The sequence below is a fragment of the Pan troglodytes genome, chromosome 15 (genome assembly GCF_028858775.2).
Source record: "Pan troglodytes isolate AG18354 chromosome 15, NHGRI_mPanTro3-v2.0_pri, whole genome shotgun sequence".
Classification (NCBI taxonomy): domain Eukaryota; kingdom Metazoa; phylum Chordata; class Mammalia; order Primates; family Hominidae; genus Pan; species Pan troglodytes.
The window spans coordinates 30,083,158-30,107,213 of NC_072413.2; the positions used below are offsets into that span (position 1 = coordinate 30,083,158).

Sequence of the window (24,056 nt, forward strand, 5' to 3'; positions counted from 1 at the left end):
TCCACATGCAGAAGAATGAAATTAGACCCTTATTTCACACCATATATAAAAATCAACCCAAAATGAAGTAAAGACTTACATGTAAGACCTGAAACTATGAAAGTATTAGAAGAAAACCTAGAAGAGAAGCTCTATGACATTGGTCTGGGCAATGATTTTTCTGGATAGACAAAATAGCAAAAATAGACAAATAGGATTACATCAAACTAAAAAGCTTCTGAACAGCCAAGAAAACAATCAACAGGGTGAAGAGACTACTTACAGAATGAGAGAAAATATTTGCAAAACATGCATAAGGAGTTAATATTCAAAATATATGAGGAACTCAACCCAATAGCAAGAAAACAAACAACCTGATTTTTTTAAATGGGTGAAGGATCTGAGTAGACATTTCTCAAGAGAAGACATACAAATGGCCAACAGGTATGTGAAAAAATGCTAGTATCACTAATCATCAGGGAAATGCAAATCAAAACCACAATGAGATATCCCCTCATACCTGTTAGAATAGCTATTATCCCCTCATACCTGTTAGAATAGCAAAAGAAAAGTGTTGGCGAGGATGTGAAGAAAAGGGAACCCTTGCACACTTTGGGTGGAAATATAAATTAATACAGCCATTAAGGAAAATAGTATGGAGGTTCCTTAAAAAAATTAACTATACAACTACCATATGATCCTACAGTCCCACTGCTGGGAATATATCCAAAGGAACCGAAATCAGTTTACCAAAGAGATACCTGCACTCACATGTTTACTGCAGCACTATTCACAATAGCCAAGATATGGAATCAACCAGCAGATGAATGGATTTTAAAAAGGTGTATACACACACACATAGACACAGACAATGGAATACTATTTGGCCTTTAAAAAGAGAGAAATTGGCCAGGCGCGGTGGCTCACACCTGTAATCCCAGCACTTTGGGAGGCCAAGGCAGATGGATCACGAGGTCAGGAGATCGAGACCATCCTGGCTAACACGGTGAAACCCCATCTCTACTAGAAATACAAAAAAATTAGCCAGACGTGGTGGCGGGCGCCTGTAGTCCCACCTACTGGGGAGGCGGAGGCAGGAGAATGGTGTGAACCCAGGAGGCGGAGCTTGCAGTGAGCCAAGATCACGCCACTGCACTCCAGCCTGGGCAACAGAGCAAGACTCCACGCCTCAAAAAAGAAAGAAAGAAATCCTGTAATAACATGGATGAACCTGGAGGACATTATATGAAGTAGAATAAGCCAGGTACAGAAAGACTAATACTTCATAATCTCACTTATATGTGGAATCTAAAAAAAGTTGTATTATAGAGGTAGAGAGTAGAATGGTGGTTACCAGGGGCTGGGCAGCAGGGATTGGGGAAATGTCAGTCAAACAATATAAAATTTCAAAATAAGAAATAGAACATTACCAGCATCCTAAAAACTCCTGCCTGTGCCACCTTCTAGTCACTACCCCAAAATGGAACCCGAATTATAACACTATAGATTAGTTTTGCTTGTTTGTGAAATTTTTACAAACAGAATAATATAGTGTTATACGTTTGTGTGTCCGGTTTATTTTGTTTAAAATTATGTTTGTGAGATTCACTTATACTGCTGATAGTTGCCATCGTTCTTTTCTTTTCATTGCTCTGTAGCATTCCATCAAATATATCACAGTTTGTCCATTTTATTGTTGATGGACACGAGTAGTTTTCCATTTTTGACTATTATGACTAGTGCTGTTATGAACATTGTTGGACATGTCTTTTAGTGAATGTTTTGTTCATGTTTCTGTTGATACATAACAGGAAGTGGAATTGCTGGGCTGTAGTATAAACATGTATCAGTTTATGTAGATACTGCCAAACAGTTTTTTAAAATGATTGTACCCATTTCCACTCAACTGAAACAATGAATCTTACTTGTTTCACATTCTCACAAACATTTGATATAATTTTGTTTTTTGTTTAGTCATATTGATATTTCTTTTCTAATACAGTCTTAAGCATAAATGTACTTTGAGTATCTTCTTTTGTGGAATATCTGTTAAATCTCTTGCCCATTTCTTTATTGTATTATCTGGCTTTTCCTTATTGGTTTGCAGGAGTTCTTTATACATTATGGGTAAAAGTCCTTTGTCATGTATGTGTATTGTATATACCATCTCCCACTCTATAGCTTGCCCTTTCACTCTTGAATCATATCTGTTGATTAATTTCTTAATTTTAATGTAGTCCAATTTAATTTAAATAATTTCATTTGTGTCTAGTGTTTCTTTGTGTCCTGCTAGAAAAATCTCTGCCTGCCTGCAGCATTAGTGTATTGCCTATTTTTTTCTAAAAGCGTTGTTACTTACCTGTCATATTTAGCTCTAAAATTCACCTGGAATTAATTGTTGTGTATGGAATGAGGTAGGAGGTTAAGATTCATTATTTTATATATGGATATCCAGTTAACATGCAGTACTATGTTGTCTCCATTGTAACTTAGTGACTTTCATGTATGGGTCGGTTCTGGGCTTTTTTTTTTTTTTTTTGAGACGGGGTCTTCCTCTGTCGCCTGGGCTGGAGTACAGTGGCACGATCTCAGCTCACTGCAAGCTCCGCCTCCCAGGTTCACGCCATTCTCCTGCCTCAGCCTCCTGAGTAGCTGGGACTACAGGCACCCGCCACCACGCCCAGCTAATTTTTGTATTTTTAGTAGAGATGGGGTTTCACCGTGTTAGCCAGGATGGTCTCGATCTGACCTCATGATCCGCCCGTCTTGGCCTCCCAAAGAGCTGGGATTACAAGCATAAGCCACCACGTCTGGCCTGTTCTGGGCTCTTTATTCTATTACAACCAAGTTTTTTGGTAAAATCAAGCAAAGTGGTATATGTGTGGGACGTTCTTAAGATGAGGAAATTCTAGAGTTAAGTGGAATTAATTTATTCAAGATGTCTAGGAAGCAATATTAGAACATTTATCCTTTAACTAGGAGAAGTTACATATTATCAGTAATAGAGCCAAGCTTAGTTATCAAAACCTCTGACTTTCAAACATATAAAGGGTTCTTTAGTTCCAAACTTTTTTTTTTCCTTTCTGAAATAGGGCCTTGCTCTGTCACCCAGGCTGGAGTACAGTGGCACAATCACAGAGCTCACCTCAGCCTCAACCTCCCAGGCTCAAGCAATTCTCCCACTTCAGCTTCCTGAGTGGCTAGGACCACAGGTGTGTGATACCACACCTGACTAATTTTTTTGTGTGTCGTGGAAACAGGGTCTTGCTGTGTTGCCCAGACAGGTCTTGAACTTCTGGGATTACAGGCATAAGCCACCATGCCCAGTCTACCTCCAGACTTTCAGTTATACATCCTTATTAGTAAATGATGTTTGAACATATAACCTAATATATGTATGAAATATATTTATTAATAAGTTATATATTGTATATGTAGTATACATATATTACATTAATATGTTATTTTCTTTATAAAACACACAAAATTGAAATTGAAAGGAAATCATAACATAGAAATAGAAATCCTAATGTTTTCTTTTTACACCTCTATATCAGCCAAGATGGGCTAGGTTATGTGTGTTATCAACTCTCAAATTTCAGTGGCTTAAAACAGCACAGGTTTATTTGTCTCATGCTCTGTGTCCATTGTGGTTTGGCTTCAACACTCCTCTGTATTGTATCGTTCTCTGTATTGTTCAACACCCTGGCACCCAGACTGATAGAGCAGCCACCAGCTGGATGCTTGCTTGTCATCAGGACAGAGGGAAAAATAATGAGGAATTAACACTTAAAGCTTTGGCCTAGATTTGACACATGGCACTTCTGCATACGTTTCATTGGCCAAAACAAGTTATGTGTTCCTACCTAATTTGAGGGAAGAAAAGTCCTAACCTTGTGCCCAGGCAGAGAAATGGACATATTTTAGACAGCATTAAAAGTTGACACCTCTCTCATGATCAGTTTTGGAGAACACAGCCCAGGATTTGTGTTTGTCTAAGAAAATAAACACACAAAGACAAGTCCATTTAGCTTCTTCCATTATTTTGTATTGTTTTTAACACACTGAAGTCCTGAGTAATGAGTCAACTACAACTACAGGCATAGTGGCCTCTCTTGCTTAAAACTCTGTAATGGCTTTTTAGCACTCATTATATAACTCAGACACCTTAATACAGCCTACAAGCCCCACCTTTCCAGCTTCATCTAACTCCACTCACACCACACCTTAGAGGCCTCAGACTGGCCTTTCAGTTCCTTGAAGGGAGACGTGTGCTCCCTACTTCTGTTTTGAATGTTTTTCTTCCCTTTTCCTTGTTTTTGCCCAGTCACTCTGTAGCTTTAAGATCAAATGTTTCTTCAAGGAAGCCCTCTCTGACTCCCAGAGTACATCAAGTCCTCTCTGTTCTACACTCTCATAATACCCTATGCTTTGCTTCCAGAGAAGCCATTCCATTTTATGAGTGTATTTTTGCACTATTCTTTGTTCAGTCAATTTCCTCCAATTACAGTACAAGCTCCAAAGGGTAAGGATCAAGTCTGTTTTGCTCAGCACTGTATGCTATTCCTTGTGTTTAGCCCAGTTACTGGCATATATTAAGAGCTCGTTAAATATTGAGTTTGGTTATAGTTTTATATTTTAGGTCTGTGACATTCGTGTAGTCTATAGAGAACATGTCTGAGATATTTATACAGTCCATAGAGAATGATTTGATAAGAAGATGTAAATCACACAAACTGCAAATACACACTTGTTCTATGCCTCTATGTCTTAGGGAGTCTAAGAGATTCCAAGGTCAGAATGTTTTTCCTGTTCTCTCTGAATTGAAATATACCCTCACAAAGATTTTCACTTTCTTTAGGTGTTTTTCCTTTTCTCACTTTTTGAGTGATAATTTTTTGTTTAAGTTGAGAGCCATACAGTCAGGGGATATATCACATTTAACATAAATGGCAGTAAAACTGCCCAAGCAGTGAGTGTATTATATAGGCATAGTTAATAAACAAGCTGTGTGATATTAAGCTATGTTTCTCTCTAGCTTTCTGGAGATAGTACTGAATTCCCAAAACACAGCGTGATTTATTTTTTGTGATAGTGTGCATCAGCAAAAGGGCATATATTAGATGCTTGGAAAATGCTTTGCTATAGATTTATGTCTTTTTACTATTTGTCTTCATATATAATTATTGGGGGCAACTTTAGTTTTTTCTGTTTCTCTTTTCAGAAAGAATAACAATTTTTTTCACCTTCTTATCTATGTGTTTCATTGTGGACTATCAGTACTGTTCTTCATTTAAAATGCAAATGTTCTAATAATCTACAATCATAACCTTATGGTAGAACTGATACAGACATTGTAATCTCTAAGCCTCTGAAAATAGTGTTCTGCATTTTTATTCTAGAAGAGAGCTACTGCTCCTCATCAATGAGAGAGTGGGATTAAAAGGAACATGAGTAAGGATTATATTTGCAGAGCCTATCTATTTATTCAACAGTATTGTTGAATAATAACATTTCTTAAGTATCATCTTCCCTCAATATATGTGGGGGATTGGTTCCAGAATCGCCCTCCCCCCGCCACTGCATATTCCAAAATTCATGCATACTGAAGTCCCACAGTTGCTTCTAGGACATCAGCCATTCCAGTACTTGGGTTTTGTGGCGGGCAAATACTATATTTTTTATCTGTGGTTGGTTCAAAAAAAATTCACACATAAGTGGACCCCCCACAGTTCAAACTCATGTTCAAGGTTTAGCTGTATCTATTTTGTAGCAGAATCTAGGGAAACTTAGAAAGAGAATGACCTTTTCTATGAAACTTAATTTTGTTTCAGACAATAACATTCTGATAAGAGCTGAGTTTTACTCTTTTGTTAGCACTGTCAGTTTTCTCAACTATAGAATGGGAATGATAAAATAACCATCTCAGCTGGGCACGGTAGCTCACTCCTCTAATCCCAGCACTTTGGGAGGCTGAGGTGGGCGGATCACCTGAGGTTGAGAGTTCGAGACCAGCCTGACCAACATGAAGAAACCCCGTCGCTACTAAAAATACAAAATTAGCCGGGTGTGGTGGTGCGCGCCTGTAATCCCAGCTACTCGGGAGGCTGAGGCAGGAGAATCACTTGAACCCAGGAGGTGGAGGTTGCGGTGAGCCGAGATCGCACCATTGCACTCCAGCCTGGGCAACAAGAGCGAAACTCCGTCTCAAAAACAAACAAAACAAAAAACAAAATAACCATCTCATAAAGTTCTTGTGAAGAGTAAATAAGATAGTACATTTAAAGTACTTAACCCAGCACCTGGCATACAACAAACACTTTGTATATTTTAGATTTACTGTGAGACTTCGTCCAAAGTTACCTCTTAGGTATTTATTTTCCTCTGTTCCTCCCTTCTTATTTTTCTCCAAATTGTCATCAAAGATAAATTTCTAAAACAAAAATCTGATTGTATAACTACCTCTTTGATACCATCTTTTCAGCTTTGAAAACCTTTAGTGGTTTCCTGTTGTCTGAAGAGGAATGCCTCAAATACATGGATGGTATTCAGCATCTTCCCACGTGGCCCTAGCCTTCCTTCCCAAACCATCTTCTGCCCTGACCACCCACTGGGTTGCAGCCCAAGTAGGCCACACAGTTTTATTTTGCTACCTTGGCTTGTTGTCTTCCTTCTGTCTAGAATTCCTGCTGTGGGTCTCACCTCCTCATCACCCCACAACCTGAAGAAACAACTGTCTATGGGAAACTCAAAGATTTCTCTTCTTTCTAGGCAGAATTTTTGGTTCCTGTTCATTCATCTCTTTTTAGCATTTATTATATCAAAGGTAATTCTATATGTCTTGCTCTCTTACTAGCTCATGAGTTCCTTCAGAGCAGAGGCCATAGTTTATTCATCATTGTGATAACATTGATGAGTGCCACTAGAACTCAGTAGGCACTCTGTAAAAATTTGTTGAAGTAATGTATTAATATTTGGTTTAATTTTATTTTGATTTCAGTGTGTTTTTATTCTAGGTCCTTGGCCTTGTCCAAAACATGAGTGTTTTCCAGTGTCCAAAATGTAAACACAAAACTCATATTTTTGGTGCTGATGGTGCAAGGAAACTAGCACAGACCCTTGGTCTTGAAGTTCTAGGTAAGACTGTGGGATGTTCTTTTGTAGAAGAAGTGGCAGAAGAGAAAGTGGGGATGAGGCTTGATGATTAAGAGTGTCTCAGAGGCCGGGCACGGAGTCTCACGCCTGTAATCCCAGCACTTTGGGAGGTCGAGGTGGACAGATCACGAGGTCAGGAGATCGAGACCATCCTGGCTAACATGGTGAGACCCTGTCTCTACTAAAAATACAAAAAATTATCCAGGCGTGGTGGCGGGTGCCTGCAGTCCCAGCTACTCAGGAGGCTGAGGCAGGAGAATGGCATGAACCCTGGAGGCGGAGCTTGCAGTGAGCTGAGATAGCACCACTGCACTCCAGCCTGGGTGACAGAGTGAGACTCCATCAAAAAAAACAAAAAACAAAAAACAGTGTCTCTGAAAATAATGAGTTGCTTTTGGCTTTGTGTTTTAAATTAATAATAGCACAGTTCTATGTGTTAACCTTTCTTTGGCTTTTTTGAATAGGTTAGTTCTGTCAACTATGATAATTTCTATTTTAAATAAAAACTGTCTATAACTTAAATTTGAGAATAGAGTTTTGTAGTCCAAGTACCGTAATTTGAAGCCATATTTTAAATGATACTCATCAGTGTGTTTGCTAAGTTGGGTGTACATCTCTCAGTAGAAACAGGTACATTAAAATGTCTGTTCCGTATGTTGTAAAAACCTCTAAAAGTGTTCGTTCTTAGTGCATATGTAAAAATGCCTTCCTGATTAATTCTTTATTTGTTAGTCTTTCTGCTTTAGAATGGCAGTATTTACTGTTTTCTGTAATATTTAATGTGTTTGATATGTCTTTAAAATATGGCACCTGAAATTTACATTGTACGTACTGTTCATGGCACTGAACTGAAGAGTTCATTAGTGCTATGAGGAAAACTAAAATCATGTGTTAAATAAGCAAAACACAGGTTTTGGATAAAACATGATGTTCCAAAAATCCACAGGCAACTTAACAGACTTTTTAGAAAACATGTTTTGATATTCTAATTGTGAATGGGTTTCTGTTCTTGCCAAAGGCAGGTGTTAGATGCTGAATAGGGAAGGCATAAAGTGAATTATTAGACTTAGGTAGTTAAAAATTAAGATCCCTAGAGATTAAGGAATTTCAAAACATTCTCTGTTATAATTAAGTTTCTAAAAGTTGATGTTAAATATATTATTGTTATGCATTTGCACTATAGCAGCCACTACAATACCAGGTGAATACTAATGATATGTTTTGATACATTGCTATAATTATAGCCACTAATTATATTCTGCAACTGTTTTTCATTTAACCCAGAAAGTTCAATTTTCCAAATCTGCATAATAACAGATTGACATTCGCTTATATAATAAAGTAATTGTGTAATTATAATGGCATTATTGAATTATACTGACAACATTGTAATTTCCTAACTTACAAATGAGCTGAACAATTTCCTAAGTCAGTTATTTAGAATTTGAAACATTTCATTGAGAAACAATGGTATGTATGGAAGTTACATTTTAACCAATGGCTCACAGATGTACAATTACCCTAAAAATGTATCAAAAACACTGATTACTGATCACAAAAATTTGATGGTGCCCTAGACTGCTATGTCTGACAGTGTTAGGGGAAAAATCATTTAGAGTTCCTCGTTAGGGCACGTCCCCTCCTTTTAATGTAGTCATGGGTCCCATGGTGTCTCCCATGAAGTGGAGCAGGGCTTCAATTATGAAGAGGTTGGAATTGGGAGTGAGGAACTGAAATCAGGGAAAAAGCTTTCTCAGCTCTGGCCTCTTGGCCAGTTGAACTTCCTGGGAACCCTTATTTGTCCTTTACTGACTCCCTGGCAGACTCTTAATTCAGTGGGTCGTGTTTTAAATGATTATTTGGTACGATAGCTCTTGAGAACCTTATCTGTATTTACCTACAGGGACAGTTTATGCATAGTAGTTAAGGTCTCAGACCATCTCACAGAAAACCCTTTAACCTATTATATGTCTGAAATGTTTCCTCATTTCTTTCAGACTTAGCACCTCAAAAATACTTCTCAGGCTCAGACTGCTCCTCACTCACTTTTACTTTTTAAAAATCCCTGTCTAGATACAACAATTAGCCCATTACCATTCTTACTACGCACCTATTTTTAACAAGATTTTTCCCCTTCTTGGTCTAATCTTCTGTGTCTGTAGGTAGGATTGTGAGTATCTGGAGAGCAGAAATGATGTCAATAGATGGCTATATAAAGGTGAAGGTTTTACTCTCTTACCTTCCATTTCTGCAGTAGAAAAGAAATCATTCATGATTCTTTACTAGAATGACAGTTCATAAATTGAGAGGAAAAAAATTTCATTTCTAAGCATTTTCTATAACATTTTTGCTGCTTGCTCCTGTGACAGTTTCCTATAGTCCGAAGTTGATCTAGAGACTAGGAATCAAATTTAATGAAAAGCTGATCCTTAAGTGGTTACTAAAATATCATGTATTTGTCATTTGGCCGTTGGATATTGAGGACTTATAGTTTAAGATCACAGCATTTGACGAGGATCATGAAATAACATTTACTTTTCCATGTACTTCGTAGTATATACTGTAATATTTTTATAACATATACTTCATTATTTAAATTTCCTGACATGGTGCTAAATGACTTATTTGAATAAAGCACCACATACACGTATGTTTTAATAACTTTTGCATGGATTTGGAGTGGTTCTGAGAACGCTAAGTACCATGGCAAGTCAACTTTTCTGCTTAAGACCCCACTCACTGTGCTTTAAATCTCAGTCTTGATAGACTTCATTTGTGATAGTGTGCTGGAAAGAGTATATTGGATGAGGGGTCAGAATTTAGGTCAGCTCCTAAATTCCACTGCCTAATAGTAATGTGTCCTCAAGAAAACACACCTCTCCCATCTCAGTCTGTATTTTGGAGGTTCTTATCATATACTTGCTGAGATCTCACCAAGCTCACAAGTTATATATGGTGCTACATAGGTTAGTAAATAATAAGAGAAAAATAATTCTGTCTGATAAAGAGACAGATAGTTGAGATAACAGGTCTGGCCTACTTTTGACCAGTTCTTTGAGCTCACTCCATTTGCCAACATCAGGAAGGTTATTTTGTTGTACTTTTTTTTTGAACTACTTTGCCTCCCCATATTTTTCTCTTCAGTTTCCTCTTATTATGTGGCATGATGTGTCTATATCAGATATTAATGGGAGAAATCATTTGCAAATGTCTTCCAAGCCATTGCTTGCTTGGAGACTTCCAGCAAAGAATAAATCAGAGGCCTCATCCCTTGATGTGGTGCCACAGAGCTTTCCTATATAAACATACAATCACTGTACTACTCTAAAATAGAGTATCTTGTTTGTAATTCCCATTTGAAATTTCTTTTTCAAAGATTTAGCAATTAGAAGATAGTCAATTTGAATCAATTTAGTTCCGATTTTGTTTCTTTCCATAGTTCAAATAGTGAGATTCAAAATGCCTATATGAACTTTTCTGGTTCTAATGGATGTCTGCTGGGCTCTTTTAGGAGACATTCCCTTACACCTTAATATAAGGGAAGCTTCAGATACAGGCCAGCCAATTGTGTTTTCACAGCCTGAAAGTGATGAGGTAAGTTCCATTTTTGGACACATATTTTTATTTCTTTTTATGTACTTTTGAAATACAGAAAGAAAGTTGGGAAGATTAAGCGTTTATATTTGCAGTGCATATATATTTAAACAAGGATTATTTAACTTGTCCAAAGCATCTTTAAGTTACTGTCATGTACAGTAAGCTTCCAGTGCTGGCTCTAAATTATCATCTAAACAAGTTTACCTACAGAGAATCATCACCCAACCAGTTTTCTCAAGAAAAGCATGAAAAGAGAGTTTGTAAAATTCTTATATTGCTGGCTAGCAATATCTAACTGCCCAAGATTATTATATTTCAGTATTAGAAGTTCAACTGATTGGAGAAGGAAGCCTAATGCAAGAAAGTATTGAATTGGATATAAGGCAATTGTGTAAACCATTAGAGGTGGGATTTTTTTTTCTTTCCTTTTTCTTCAGACAGGGTTTTGCTCTGTCACCCAGACCGAAGTACAATTGTGCGATCCCAGCTCACTGCAGTCTTGACTTCCCATGCTCAAGCAATCTTCGCGTCTCACCCTCCCCTCCCGAGTAGCTAGGACCACAGGTGTACACCACCATGCCCTGCTAATTTTTTTTTTTTTTTATGGAGACAGGGTCTCACTATGTTGTCCAGGTTGGTCTCGAACTCCTGGACTCAAGTTATCCTCCCATCTTGGCCTCCCAACATGCTGAGATTATAGGCATGAGCCACCATGCCCAGCCTAGAGATGAAATTTTCATTGCATTTATTTTAATAAATATAACTGGGAAGGTGAGGTGAAAAGACTAGTAGTGTTTCATTAGCCAACATCATTGGAGATATAGGTGATAGATTTTCAAAATTACTGCCACATAAAATCTTTAAGCATAAAATATTTTAATCTTTTTAAAAATAGAAATAAAATTAATCATACATATTTTTTCTTTCCTAAATAACACTTGCTATTTAACTTGGAAACTGAATCATCATCTGGCACATCAGTTCAGATGTTGTTCCTTTGTTGAACAGCCCCAATCAATCTTCTAATAGTTTTTCTTTTCTTTTTTTCTTTTCCTTAACTAATGGGTATAGCTTTACAGTACTGGTATTTTTTCCAAACATAACTGCTGTTCTTTATATTCTAGTTTTCTTCCTTTAACCTTCTGTGAATTGGAAAATAAAGGAGCCAAGTTTGGTTAGAGCTGTAAAGTAAGAGTAAATGAACAGTAATCTTGGATGAGTAAAGCATATTCATTTTGAGTGATCTGTTTTCTGCGTTTAGAGGTCCTTTCCTTTTCTTAAGAGTCAGCAGCTATGGTATAGGTGATTGTTTTGCTGGTGATATGATCTCTGAGTAGATATGGTATAACAGTTACCATTATTTTTCTCTTCTCTGCCTTTTAGGTATTAAATGTTAAATTTCCTTTTCAGTCTTTCTCAACAATTTTTCAGCTAAGCAAAAAACCATAATCCTTTATCATCTTCGTAATTAAAGTCTGCCAATCCCAACTACCATAGCTGTACTTTATGCAATATATGAAAAAGTTCTTTGAAAATTGAGGGTTTTTTTTGCTTTAATTACACACTTTTAAGTGCCTCCTGAGAACAGACTATAAAGACATTTCACAGTGATTCCTAGTGAATAAGAATAATTTCTTATCAGTGTATTTCAATTAAGAGTTTAGATTTTTATTATGGTTTTCACCTGTTCATTATTTTTTCTTTGAAATCCTCCAGAAGTAAGAAACATTTCATTGAAGTTAGAGGAATGTAATATAACAGAGAACATATAGCCACCATCCAAAGATAATATGATTTAATACTCTAAATAGCTTTGTTAGATTCTCGAAGGGGATCTCTGCATGGCAGGAAGAGCACTAAATCTGAGTCATCATGGGGTACCAAGTTTGCCACTTTCGATGTGTGACCTAAAGCAAGTTTTCTAACCTCTCTGAACCTTTCTCTCCATCTATAAATTGATGTCATAATGAGGAAGATGAGAAGGAATAAATGAAATAATAATGTGAAAATACCTTGAAAAATGCCAAGTAGAATATAACTGTATTTACCTTCTGAAACTGCCTGTATAAGATGTCATGACACTAAATGTCTCTCCTCTTCCCTTTGCTAAAGAGCTGAGTCCACTTAGTGTCCTTGACGTGGTATCAAGTAAATATCACTCTTTGATGTTATTTAAAAATCAAAGTAGGCCCGGCGCGGTGGCTCACGCCTGTAATCCCAGCACTTTGGGAGGCTGAGGCGGGCAGATCACGAGGTCAGGAGTTTGAGATCAACCTGGCCAACATGGTGAAACCCCGTCTCTAGTAAAAATACAAAAATTAGCTGGGCGTGGTGGCCCACACTTCTAATCCCGGCTACTTGGGAGGCTGAGGCAGGAGAATCACTTCATCCTGGGAGGCGGAGGTTGCAGTGAGCCGAGTTCACGCCATGGCACTCCAGCCTGGGCAAAAAGAGCAAAACTCCGTCAAAAAATAAAAATAAAAAAATCAGGGTAGCAGAATTTGAATCATGAGAGAAGAATTCCCAGCTTCAACATCAAAGACATTAACTCCTAGACACTAAGAAGCTGTGATTGAGGCCTAGCATCAGAATCCTCCAGTTAGTCTTGTGATGAATCTTGCCTCCTGAAAGCCTCCTTCCCTTTCCCCCGTGAACTCAAATAGAAATGTGCTCTTAGAAACTAGTCACAACGCTCTCACCAGATTCTGTTGTATTCATAGAAGCATAATACCTATTCTGCCTGCATGTCTTCATTTAAAGAATGAAGGAAGTGTTTATTTGCCAACATGATAAAACTTCTGCAGAAGTTAATGGGGCAAAACCTATAATCTTATTTGTTAATTATCCACTTTAGACTGATACTGTTGTTTTGTTTTGTTTTGTTTGAGACCGGATCTTACTCTGTCACCCAGGTTGGAGTGCAGTGGCACGATCTCATCCTCCCAAGTAGCTGGGACCACTGGTTCACACCACCACATCCAGCTAATTTTTTGTGTTTTTGGTAGAGATGGGGTTTCACCATGTTGCCCAGGCTGGTGTCAAACTCCTGAGCTCAGGAGATTCACCTGCTTTAGCCTCCCAAAGTGCTGGGATTACAGACATTAGCCACCACGCCTGGCCTAGACTGATACTTTTTATTGTTTACTTTTAGGGGTTGACTCATAGGCACAATTATAAATCAGTAAATGTTTAATCGTTAGCTTTTTGTCTTCCTTCTTACTCCACCTTCTCCATTTTCTATCACTCCATCCTCCCAGCACCAGGTGTTAGGGCTCTTATTCTCTGCCCACAAAATCCTTTAGAATTACACACTGAGGATTTAACTCTCCCAGTAACATTTAACTTTCAGAAGAGGCAAACACTAAAAAGGTAGTGATTAATTTAAAGATATGAATTGTGGTGAATTTAAGACATCATTGGAAATGTTGGAAGAGCTGTTAGTACCAATTAAAAAGTACTAATAGTCTGCTGCTTGCTCAGACAATGGGCAAAACCTTCTGCACATGTACACCATTTAGGAAAGGCAAGTAAGACTCCAAATGTGAGTAGTGTAAAGTAGCCAAAGAAAACAATAGAGGAGGGGTGAGAAGGCGATATTTAGAATTCAGAACCCCTAAATTCAATAGCATCCCCGCATGCTGGTATGATTAATATTGTTGATGCAATTAAAACTACCTTCTGCTCTTGATTAAGACCAGAATACAAGGAATGGACCTGTGATTAGCTGATAACATTGTGGTTTTATCCTTTTTATCAAGTAAGAATATTAGCTACAGAAAGATGTGCTATAAGATATTCCTGGTAAAGACTTTCAAATATTAGTGGGAACTTTATTTTCTTACAATTTCTAAATTATCACCTCACAATCTTAATATGAAATGACTGTGTATGATAAATTGGGACTTCAAATATTTAAAAACAAAAACAAAGGAAAAGACCTTTGTGCACTTTGGTTACCATTCATTCCCTGTTGCTAGTTAATGGCATAGCGGACAGTAGGGTCCAACTGTATTATCTGTGCCTCTAGATGACCTAACAAAAAGATCTTGAATAGGAGAAAAGGGTTAGTCTGTGTAGAGTTGATGAAAGAAGAGAGTATTAATAGTTTGAGTTATCTCAGTTATGTCCTTTACATATGATATGTGTGTGTGTTACTTTTTTGCTAGTTATGGATTAAACAAAAGAAAGATAGATTTGATTTAATTATTCCTCAGGTGGGAACAGTGCCCAAAGGACATGTTCATATGAGCTCTTCAATGAGATTGTAAATTTCTTGAGACTATAATGATAATAACAGCAGCTAGAGATATTTATTATATGCTTCCTCTGTACCAACAATTCACATGCCGTATTCTCACTTAATACTCCGAAAATGCTTTGAGCTAGATATAATTATTATAACCAGTTTACAGATATGGAAACTGAGCCTAGAAGGGTTGAGTAACTTGCCCAAAGCCTCACAGCTGGTAAGTAATAAAGCCAAGATTCTAAACCATGGCTGTCTGACTTCAAGGCCCCAACTCTTCACCAATGAACTGTTCTGCCCCTCTTTTATATCATTACACACCACAGATTTCCCAACACAATGCCTTGCACGCAATACAAACCAAAATGTATTTGTTGAAATAAAACTGCACTGGCTAAAAAATTTAGCCTCAACAGTTTTTGAGAAATTGAAACTGTTAAACTAAGCACTTTCAGTGGTTTCTCAGCAACTGACAATCTGTTACTTTGAATGTGATATATTAGAAGTCAAAGTTTGGAGATAGTCCATTAAAAAGGAAAGGTTAAATGTAGCCAATTTGATTGTTCTGGAATTATTCAGTATTTTTTGTATTCTGATAGGTTTATGTCTCTAATTTAATGTAGATAAATACTAAAAGATTACAGAATGATGGCCTTGTCTCATCTTGCTTTAGTGAACTTTAAATTTTCATCACAAAATATTAGGCATAAGTACATAGAAAAGCTACTAGGAGATAAAAGGTATTTATAAAGATGTATGGGTGAAAATCAGCACATTTGATTTGAGAGAAACCTTTCTTTATAAGTAGATGTTATTTCTATTTATAAACAAAAACTATTGTTTCTGTTAACTACAGCAGAGAAGAACCCATTTTTAGACTATGCTTTATGATTATAATTACTTGTATTTGGGTTTACTGTTTAACATGTGGTGTAGTGGAAAAAGCTGGACTTTAGAGTCAGTTGGACCCAGGTTTGAAGGTTTTCCAGCCTGACTTCATGACCTTGAGCAAATAACTCTTGGTTTCATCATTCAAGTTGAGCTGATGATGCTTGTTTTACGTGTCTAAGTGAGATTATTTACATAAAGTACTTGGTATAGTAGGTACTCAATAAAAACATTTAAAGCCTTATTCATGTTTTTAGAGTTTTTTTTTATTAAGGACTCTCTTAAAATGACTTTTAATACTTTTCTGGTAAAATAAATCATGATTTAGCTGTTAGGGCTCAAGCATAGTCTTTAAAAATAAAGACATGCGAAACACTCTTAAAGCACTTCATCAAGTCAGGGCAAATAGACCACAAACATCTCTTTTTACTGTGCAGAGTCTGGGAATTGGTCAGCTTAGGTTCAAAGCCCAGCTCATCTCTTACTAGCTATAATGTTTTCGACAAAATTATTTACCTTTCTGGATGTTTCCTTATCTGTAAAGTCGGGATAATGATAGAATTTACCCCCAGAGTAACTGTGAAGATGAATAACACTTGGCAAATATTAAGTACTCAGTAAATCTTAGCTGTTTTCATTAGTTGTATATAAATATATAACTGTAAGCATATTATTTTATTCGTTTGTTTTCACACTGCTGATAAAGACATACCAGGGACTGGGCAGTTTACAAAAGAAAGAGGTTTGTTGGACTTACAGTTCCATGTGGCTAGGGAGGTCTCACAATCATGGAGGAAGGTGAATGGCAAGGAGGAACAAGTCATGTCTTACATGGATGGCGGCAGGCAAAAAGAGAGCTTGTGCAGGTAGACTCCCATTTTTTTTAAGCTATCAGATCTCATGAGATTCACTGTTATGAGAACAGCATGGGAAAGACCCACCCCATGATTCAATCACCTCCCACCAGGTTCTTCCCATGACACATGGGAATTGTGGGAGTTACAATTGAAGATGAGATTTGGGTGGGGACACAGCCAAACCATATCACTCCACCCCAGCCCCTCCCAAATCACATGTCCTCACATTTCAAACCCAATCATGCCTTCCCAACAGTCCCCGAAAGTCTTAACTCATTTCAGCATTAATTAAAATGTCCACAGTCCAAAGTCTCATCTGAGACAAGGCAAGTCCCTTCCGCCTATGAGCCTGTAAAATCAAAAGCAAGTTAGTTACTTCCTAGATACAGTGGGGGTACAGGCATTGGGTAAATACAGCTGTTCTAAATGGGAGAAATTGGCCAAAACAAAGGGGCTACAGGCCCCATGCAAGTCTGAAATCTGGTGGGACAGTCAAAGCTTAAAGCTCCAAAATTATCTCCCTTGACTCTATGTCTCACATCTAGGTCACGCTGATGCAAGAGGTGAGTTCCCATAGTCTTGGGCAGCTTTGCCCCTGTCGTTTTGCAGAGTATAGCCTCCCTCCCGGCTGCCTTCATGGTTTGGCGTTGAGTTTCTGCAGCTTTTTCAGGCACACCGTACAAGTTGTCAGTGGATCTGCCATTGTGGGGTCTGGAGGATGGTGACTGTCTTCTCACAACTCCACTAGGTCGTGCCCCAGTAGGGACTCTGGGGGCTCTGACCCCACATTTCTCTTCTGCACTGCCCTAGCAGAGGTTCTTCGTAAGGACCTCGCCCCTACAGCAAACTTCTGCCTGGGCATCCAGGTATTTCCATACATCTGAAATCTAGGTGGAGGTTCCCAAACCTCAATTCTTGATTTCTGTGCACCCACAGGCTCAACACCATGCGGAAGCTGCCAAGGCTTGAGGCTCGCTGCACCCTCTGAAGCCATGGCCTGAGCTCTTCATTGGCCCCTTTCAGCCATGGCTGGAGCAGCTGAGGAGCAGGGCACCAAGTCCCTAGTCTGCACACAACACGGGGACTCTGGGCCCAGCCCAGAAAAATTATATTTTCCTCCTAGGCCTCCAGACCTGTGATGGGAGAGGCTGCCATGAAGACCTCTGACATGCCCTGGAGACGTTTTCCCCATTGTCTTGGGGATTAACATTCGGCTCCTAGTTACTTATACAAATTTCTGCAGCAGGCTTGAATTTCTCCTCAGGAAATGGGATTTTCTATTCCTATCACAGTGTCAGGCTGCAAATTTTCTGAACCTTTATGCTCTGCTTCCCTTATAAAACTGAATACCTTTAACCTCTTGAATGCTTTGCTGCTTAGAAATTTCTTCTGCCAGATACCCTAAATCATCTTTCTCAAATTCAAAGTTCCACAAATCTCTAGGGCAGGGACAAAATGCTGCCAGTCTCTTTGATAAAACATAACAAGAGTCACCTTTGTTTCAGTTCCCAACAACTTCCTCATCTCCACCTGAGACCATCTTAGCCTGGACCTTATTGTTCATATCAGTATCAGCATTTTTGTCAAAGCCACTGAAGTCTCTGGGAAGTTCCAAACTTTCCCACATTTTCCTGTCTTCTTCTGAGCCCTCCAAACTGTTCCAACTGCTGCCTGTTACCCAGTTCCAAAGTCACTTCCACATTTTCGGGTGTCTTTTCAGCAACGCCACACTCTACTGGTACCAACTTACCGTAATAGTTTGTTTTCACACTGCTGATAAAGACATACCAGAGGCTGGGCAGTTTACAAAAGAAAGAGGTTTATTGGACTTACAGTTCCATCTGGCTAGGAAGGCCTCACAATCATGGAAGGAGGTGAAAGGCAAGGAGGAACAAGTCGTCTTACATGGATGGTGGCAGGCAAAAAGAGAGCTTGTGGAGAGAGACTCCTGTTTTTAAAGCTATCAGATCTCATGAGACTTATTATCACAAGACCAGCATGGGAAAGACCCACCCCGTGATTCAATCACCTCCTACTGGGTTCCTTCCACAACACATGGGAACTGTGGGAGTTACAATTCAAGATGAGATTTGCGTGGGGACACAGCCAAACCGTATCAATTATCAATGTAGAAATTAATGGTTTTAGAAAATTTTACTATTGTGTTCTACAGTTACTTTTTATGAATAAGGTAGAGGATATAAGTAATTTTGCATTACATTTATTTAAAGGAACTCTTAAAATGCAAATATCATTACCATGCAGGCATTAGGTTAGCTTGTGGCCCACTCTGTGGCTTAAGAGCTGCTCTTAGTGTCCCATGACACTGGGATCCCAGACATAAGGAGTGTAACAATGGAACCAGGATTTTTTGCATGATATCCATTTTTTACCAGGTGAAAGAGCCTATAGGTGCTTGGTGCTGGTATTACACACCATTCTCGGGGAGATGAAGAAAATGCTTTCCTAAGATAAACTGTAGCATGGTAATAAATAGTCCTCCTTAAAATGACTAACAGCTCTTATGCTAAAGAAGTTTTGGCAGACTCTAACTCAAGATATCAATTTTTCAGAGCAAAAAGGTGTAATCTCTCTGCAACTAGACTGGGTTGCTAGTTTGCTGACACCAGAATTAGAATTTGGAAAACAGTAATTTCTGGTACTAAATATTACTTCAGAGTCACCTTCCAAATAATTACCCTCCAAATAATCTAAAATTCTTTCTTCCTTGTGCCGCCTGCAATGTACACAGCACTATCTTCTCAATACTGAATTTCCTCATCTCACTCAGCCTTTTTACTATCAAATACAGTGGGCCTCTATAACAAACAGTTGATGAGTCATTCAATGTCTGCTGAAGAGAAATACAGAACAAATAAGTTTGTTCTTTTCCAGGCCAAAGCTTACTTGAGGATTGCTGTGGAAGTGGTAAGAAGATTGCCATCACCTTCAGAATGATTCCCCAGGTGTCCTGGAAATTTGCCTGGTACTGACATTAAGAGGACCTTTGGAAATCAGCAATGTGGTGATGGAACCTACAGAAATAATAGAAATCATAACTGTTTTATTTCTAAGGAAAGAATGTCTTCATATCTGACTTGCTAAGCTAAGGTTCACAAAACTTTGATGTATCAATGTTAACTGCTATATTTAGGAATTTTTTGAAAGCTGGTGTGTACCACCTGCAAAGAACTGCATTTTATTTTATTGAATTACCCCTTTAGAAATCATGAGTTTATGATGTTACAAGTCCATTTTGGGAGAGAACTGTACACTTTTTGCAGGACCACAGAATTAGTAATTTAAATGATATACTAAATTTGTGTATGGGCATAAGTATTACGCCTTCCCACCAGGCAATTTGGACTGTCTTTGAATCCTGTCTTTGGTACTGTCTTGGATATGTTCTTAATATGAACCTCTGCTTCTTCATCTGGATCACACCGTACCCCAGACTTAATGAATTTCAGTCTCCAGGAGTGGAGCCTGAACATATGTATTTTTAGTAAGACCATGATGATGTTGATGATGATTCTGGTAATCATGGCAGTAAGAATAATAGCTAACATTTAACAAGTTAATTATAATTGTTCTTCCATTTGTGTGAGTGGGTACTATTGTCTCCATTTTACAGATAAGTAATTTGAGATATAATTTGAAGGCACTCAACCTTGAGTGTCTTGCTGAGAGTTACTGTATCTAGCAAGTGATGGAGCTTGGATTTGAACTTGAGTAATTCGATATTAGATTCATCTTTTTGTACACCAATGTGCTTTTGTTAATTAAAAAAAGTGGGTGGTGGCTAGGCGTGGTGGCTCACACCTGTAATCCCAGCACTTTGGGAGGTTGAGGCGGGTGGATCATGAGGTCAGGAGTTCAAGACCAGCCTGACCAACATGGTGAAACCCCGTCTCTACTAAAAATACAAAAATTAGCTGGGCGTGGTGGCATACGCCTGTAATCCCAGCTACTCGGGAGGCTGAGGCAGGAGAATCATTTCAACCCGGGAGGCTGAGTTTGCAGTGAGTGGAGATTGTACCACTGCACTCCAGCCCGGTCAATGGAGTGCGACTCCATCTCAAAAAAAAAAAAAAAAAACATTGGGGGAGATGCAATATTTAGCATTTCCTCAAACTTTTTTTGGCCATGAAATCCACCCCCCCCCCTTTTTCAGAGCATTTCATGAAGTTCACATTTCAAATAATACATTTTGAAAAACATTTATCTTGTCTAATTGAAGCTCAAAGAGATAGAGTCAATGACTTTTCAAAGTCAGGTAGCAGATAGTTTTAAAGCTGCAAGTACTGATAAGTGTGAGCCATTAGTTAATTCGCATTTATAAAGAAGTGGTCTGTCACTTTTGGCAAATATCTTGACATCTGTTGCTCTACAGTTCTCAACTAGAAAATTAGACATAGAGTTTCACATTATTATAAGCACGTTTTCACACAAAAACATGTACATTGATGTTTATTGCAATTTTATGTGTAATAACCAAAAGCAACCCAGATTTTCTTCATTGGGTAAATGATTAAACAAACCATAGTACATTCATACCGTGAGTGCTACTCAGCAATAAAAAAGAACAAACTATGGGTACAGGCAGCAACTTATAATTCCAGAGAATTATGCTGAATGAAAAAAGCCAATTTAAAAAGGTTTTGTACCAAAAGATTCCATTTATATAACGTTCTTGAAGTGACATAATTATAGAAATGGAGAACAGATTAATGGTGGCTGTGTTAAGGAGGGGGTGAGGATGGGAGAGAATTGGGCGTGGCTGTGAGAAACATGAGGGATCCTTGTGATGATGGAAATGTTCTATATCACAGCTATCAATGTCAGTATCCCAGTTGTGATATTGTGCTATAGTTTTGCAAGATGTTATCACTGGGGGAAATTGGGTGAAGGGCACATGGAATCTCTGTATTATTTCAACTGCATGTAAATCTACAATTATCTCAAAATAAAAATAAAAGTTAAAAAAACACAAACTGCTATATCTGAACTGAAATTTACTGGACCAAATTATACTAATTAATATCATGAATAAAATTATTTGTGGACACACTGTAATCATATCACTCTGAGAAGGAAGTAATGACTTAAAGTTTCAGATATTCTTTGTGTATTTATTGTCTGTTGAGGAAGAAGAAAATATAGATGATCACTGAGCACTTGTGAATACAAAAATTACTTAAACCAAACTTAACTTTTTTCAAAAAAAGAATGACTTAAAGTTGTATGTCACCATTTAATACATATCATAGGGAAATGGGAAAGATGGTCTTTACTCATAAATACATGACCGAGAGAAGATCCACATGTAAAATTCCCTGCCCTCTTCTCCTCCTTCATTTGACTGTTGTCTGCAGATGCTTCAAGGAAGTCTACTGAAACAAATGGCGGTTGGAATATACATGCAGGTTTAGACATGGAGGAAGGAACAGTAGCTATAAAACAAGAACTAAGCTTATTCTAAAATTTTGCCACCAACTCCAAAGGTAGACTGAAGTACAGGTAGTTTGCCTGTTTGTTAAGGAGTGATATTTATTTTCCATTCTTCACATCTCAATAGAGTGTAATTAAAAGACTGATATTTTGAAAAGGTGAACAAAATTGGCAAACCTTTAGCCAGGCTCATTAAGAAACGAGAGAAAGAAAGATGACATAAATCAACAAATCAGGAATGAAAAGGAGACATTATTACAGACATGAAAAGGACAATAAGAAAGATTACAAACAACTTTATGCCCATTAAATTGAAGACTTAGATGAAATAGACAAATGCTTTGAAAGAAACTACCAAAGCTCACTTATGGAATAGATATATTCCTTTAATATAGTTTATGACTGAGTAGTCATAAATTACTTTTAAAAATATAATTTGTGTTAAGAACCAACAAAGAAAACTCTAGCCCCAGATGCCTTTACTGTCAAAATCTACCCAACATTGAATGAAGGAATAATACCAGTTCTACACAAACTTTACCAGAAAATAGAGGGGGCACTTTCCAACTCATTTTGTGAAGCCAGCATTACCCTAATATGCAAACCAAAGACAAAGACAATACCAGAAAAGAAGAATACAGACAAATGCTCCTCATAAACATAGACAGAAAATTCTTCAACAAATCTTACTTAATTGAATCCAGCATTATATAAAAGGATAATACATATGACTACAAGGTCATTTTCCTGGGAACGCAAGGTTGGTTCAACATTTGAACATCAATCAATGTATGGCAGATTCAAGAAGAAACAGTAAAGCAAAACAGACTAAAGAAAAAAAGCATGTTTATTTGAATAGGTATAGACCAAGCATATAACAAAACTGAACATTCATTTGCAATAAGAATTAGCAAACTAGAAATAGAAAACAACTTTTTCAACCTAATAAAAGGCATCAACAAAGAACTACAACTAACATCATTGCTAATGGCGAAAGACCCACTGCAAGGCTGTCCAAGCTCACCATTTTATTCATTATCATACCTAAGGTCTTTCCTAGTGCAATAGAAAAAGAAATAAGGGCATATAGATTAGAAAGGAAGAAATAAAACCACCTCTGTTCACAGACAAATTGATTGTCTATGGAGAACATTCTAAATAATATACACAAAAGCAACTAGAACTAATACATGGATTTAGCAGAGATGCAGTATGCAAGGTCGACATACAAAACCAATTTTATTTCTGTATACTAGCAATAAACAATTAGAAATTGAATGAAAAAAGTTCGATTTATAGCACCCAAAAAACCATGAAATATTTACATGTAAATATAATAAGATATGTAAAAGATCTGTTATTCTGACAACTTCAAAACACTAATGAAGAAATCAAAGAAAACATTTAGGTGGTGAGACATACCATGTTCAAAGTTTGGAAGACTTGACATGTTTAAAATAGCTATTCTCCCCAAATTGATCTATATCCAATGTGATTTCTGTCAAAATCCAACAAGACTCTTACTGAAATTGACAACTTGATTCTAACATTTTCATGTAACTAGAGTGTCCAGAATAGCCAAATTATTTTGAACAAAAAAAGATTAAAGTTTAGGAACTTACACCACCTCATTTGAAGAGTTTTTTTGTTTTTTATTTTTTGAGACAGAGTCTCACTCTGTTGCCAGGCTGGAGTACAGTGGCACGATCTTGGCTCACTGCAACCCCCGCCTCCTGGGTTCAAGTGGTTCTCCTGCCTCAGCCTCCTGAGTAGCTGGGACTACAGGCATGCACCACCACGCCCAGCTAATTTTTGTATTTTTTAGTAGAAACGGAGTTTCACCATGTTGGCCAGGAAGGTCTTGATCTCTTGACCTTGTGATC

General features: G+C 37.7%; 1 protein-coding gene across 13 annotated transcripts in view; it reads left to right on the plus strand.

The window, feature by feature from the left end:
* The window catches only part of NUBPL (NUBP iron-sulfur cluster assembly factor, mitochondrial), a 290,038-nt gene extending 268,322 nt beyond the window's left edge, over positions 1-21,716 (plus strand). For 10 of the 13 annotated variants that reach the window (XM_522815.7, XM_016925968.3, XM_063792828.1 and 7 more), the window contains 3 exons: positions 6,996-7,116; positions 10,646-10,728; positions 19,618-21,716. In XM_522815.7, coding sequence (XP_522815.2) covers positions 6,996-7,116; positions 10,646-10,728; positions 19,618-19,680 — 267 coding nt within the window. In that variant the 3' untranslated portion in view covers positions 19,681-21,716. Of the gene's footprint in view, positions 1-3,071; positions 3,302-6,995; positions 7,117-10,645; positions 10,729-19,617 lie in introns of those variants that run through there. The other 3 variants (XM_016925967.3, XM_009427629.4, XM_054666450.2) reach the window with 3 other exon arrangements.
* The last annotated feature ends 2,340 nt before the right edge of the window (positions 21,717-24,056 follow it).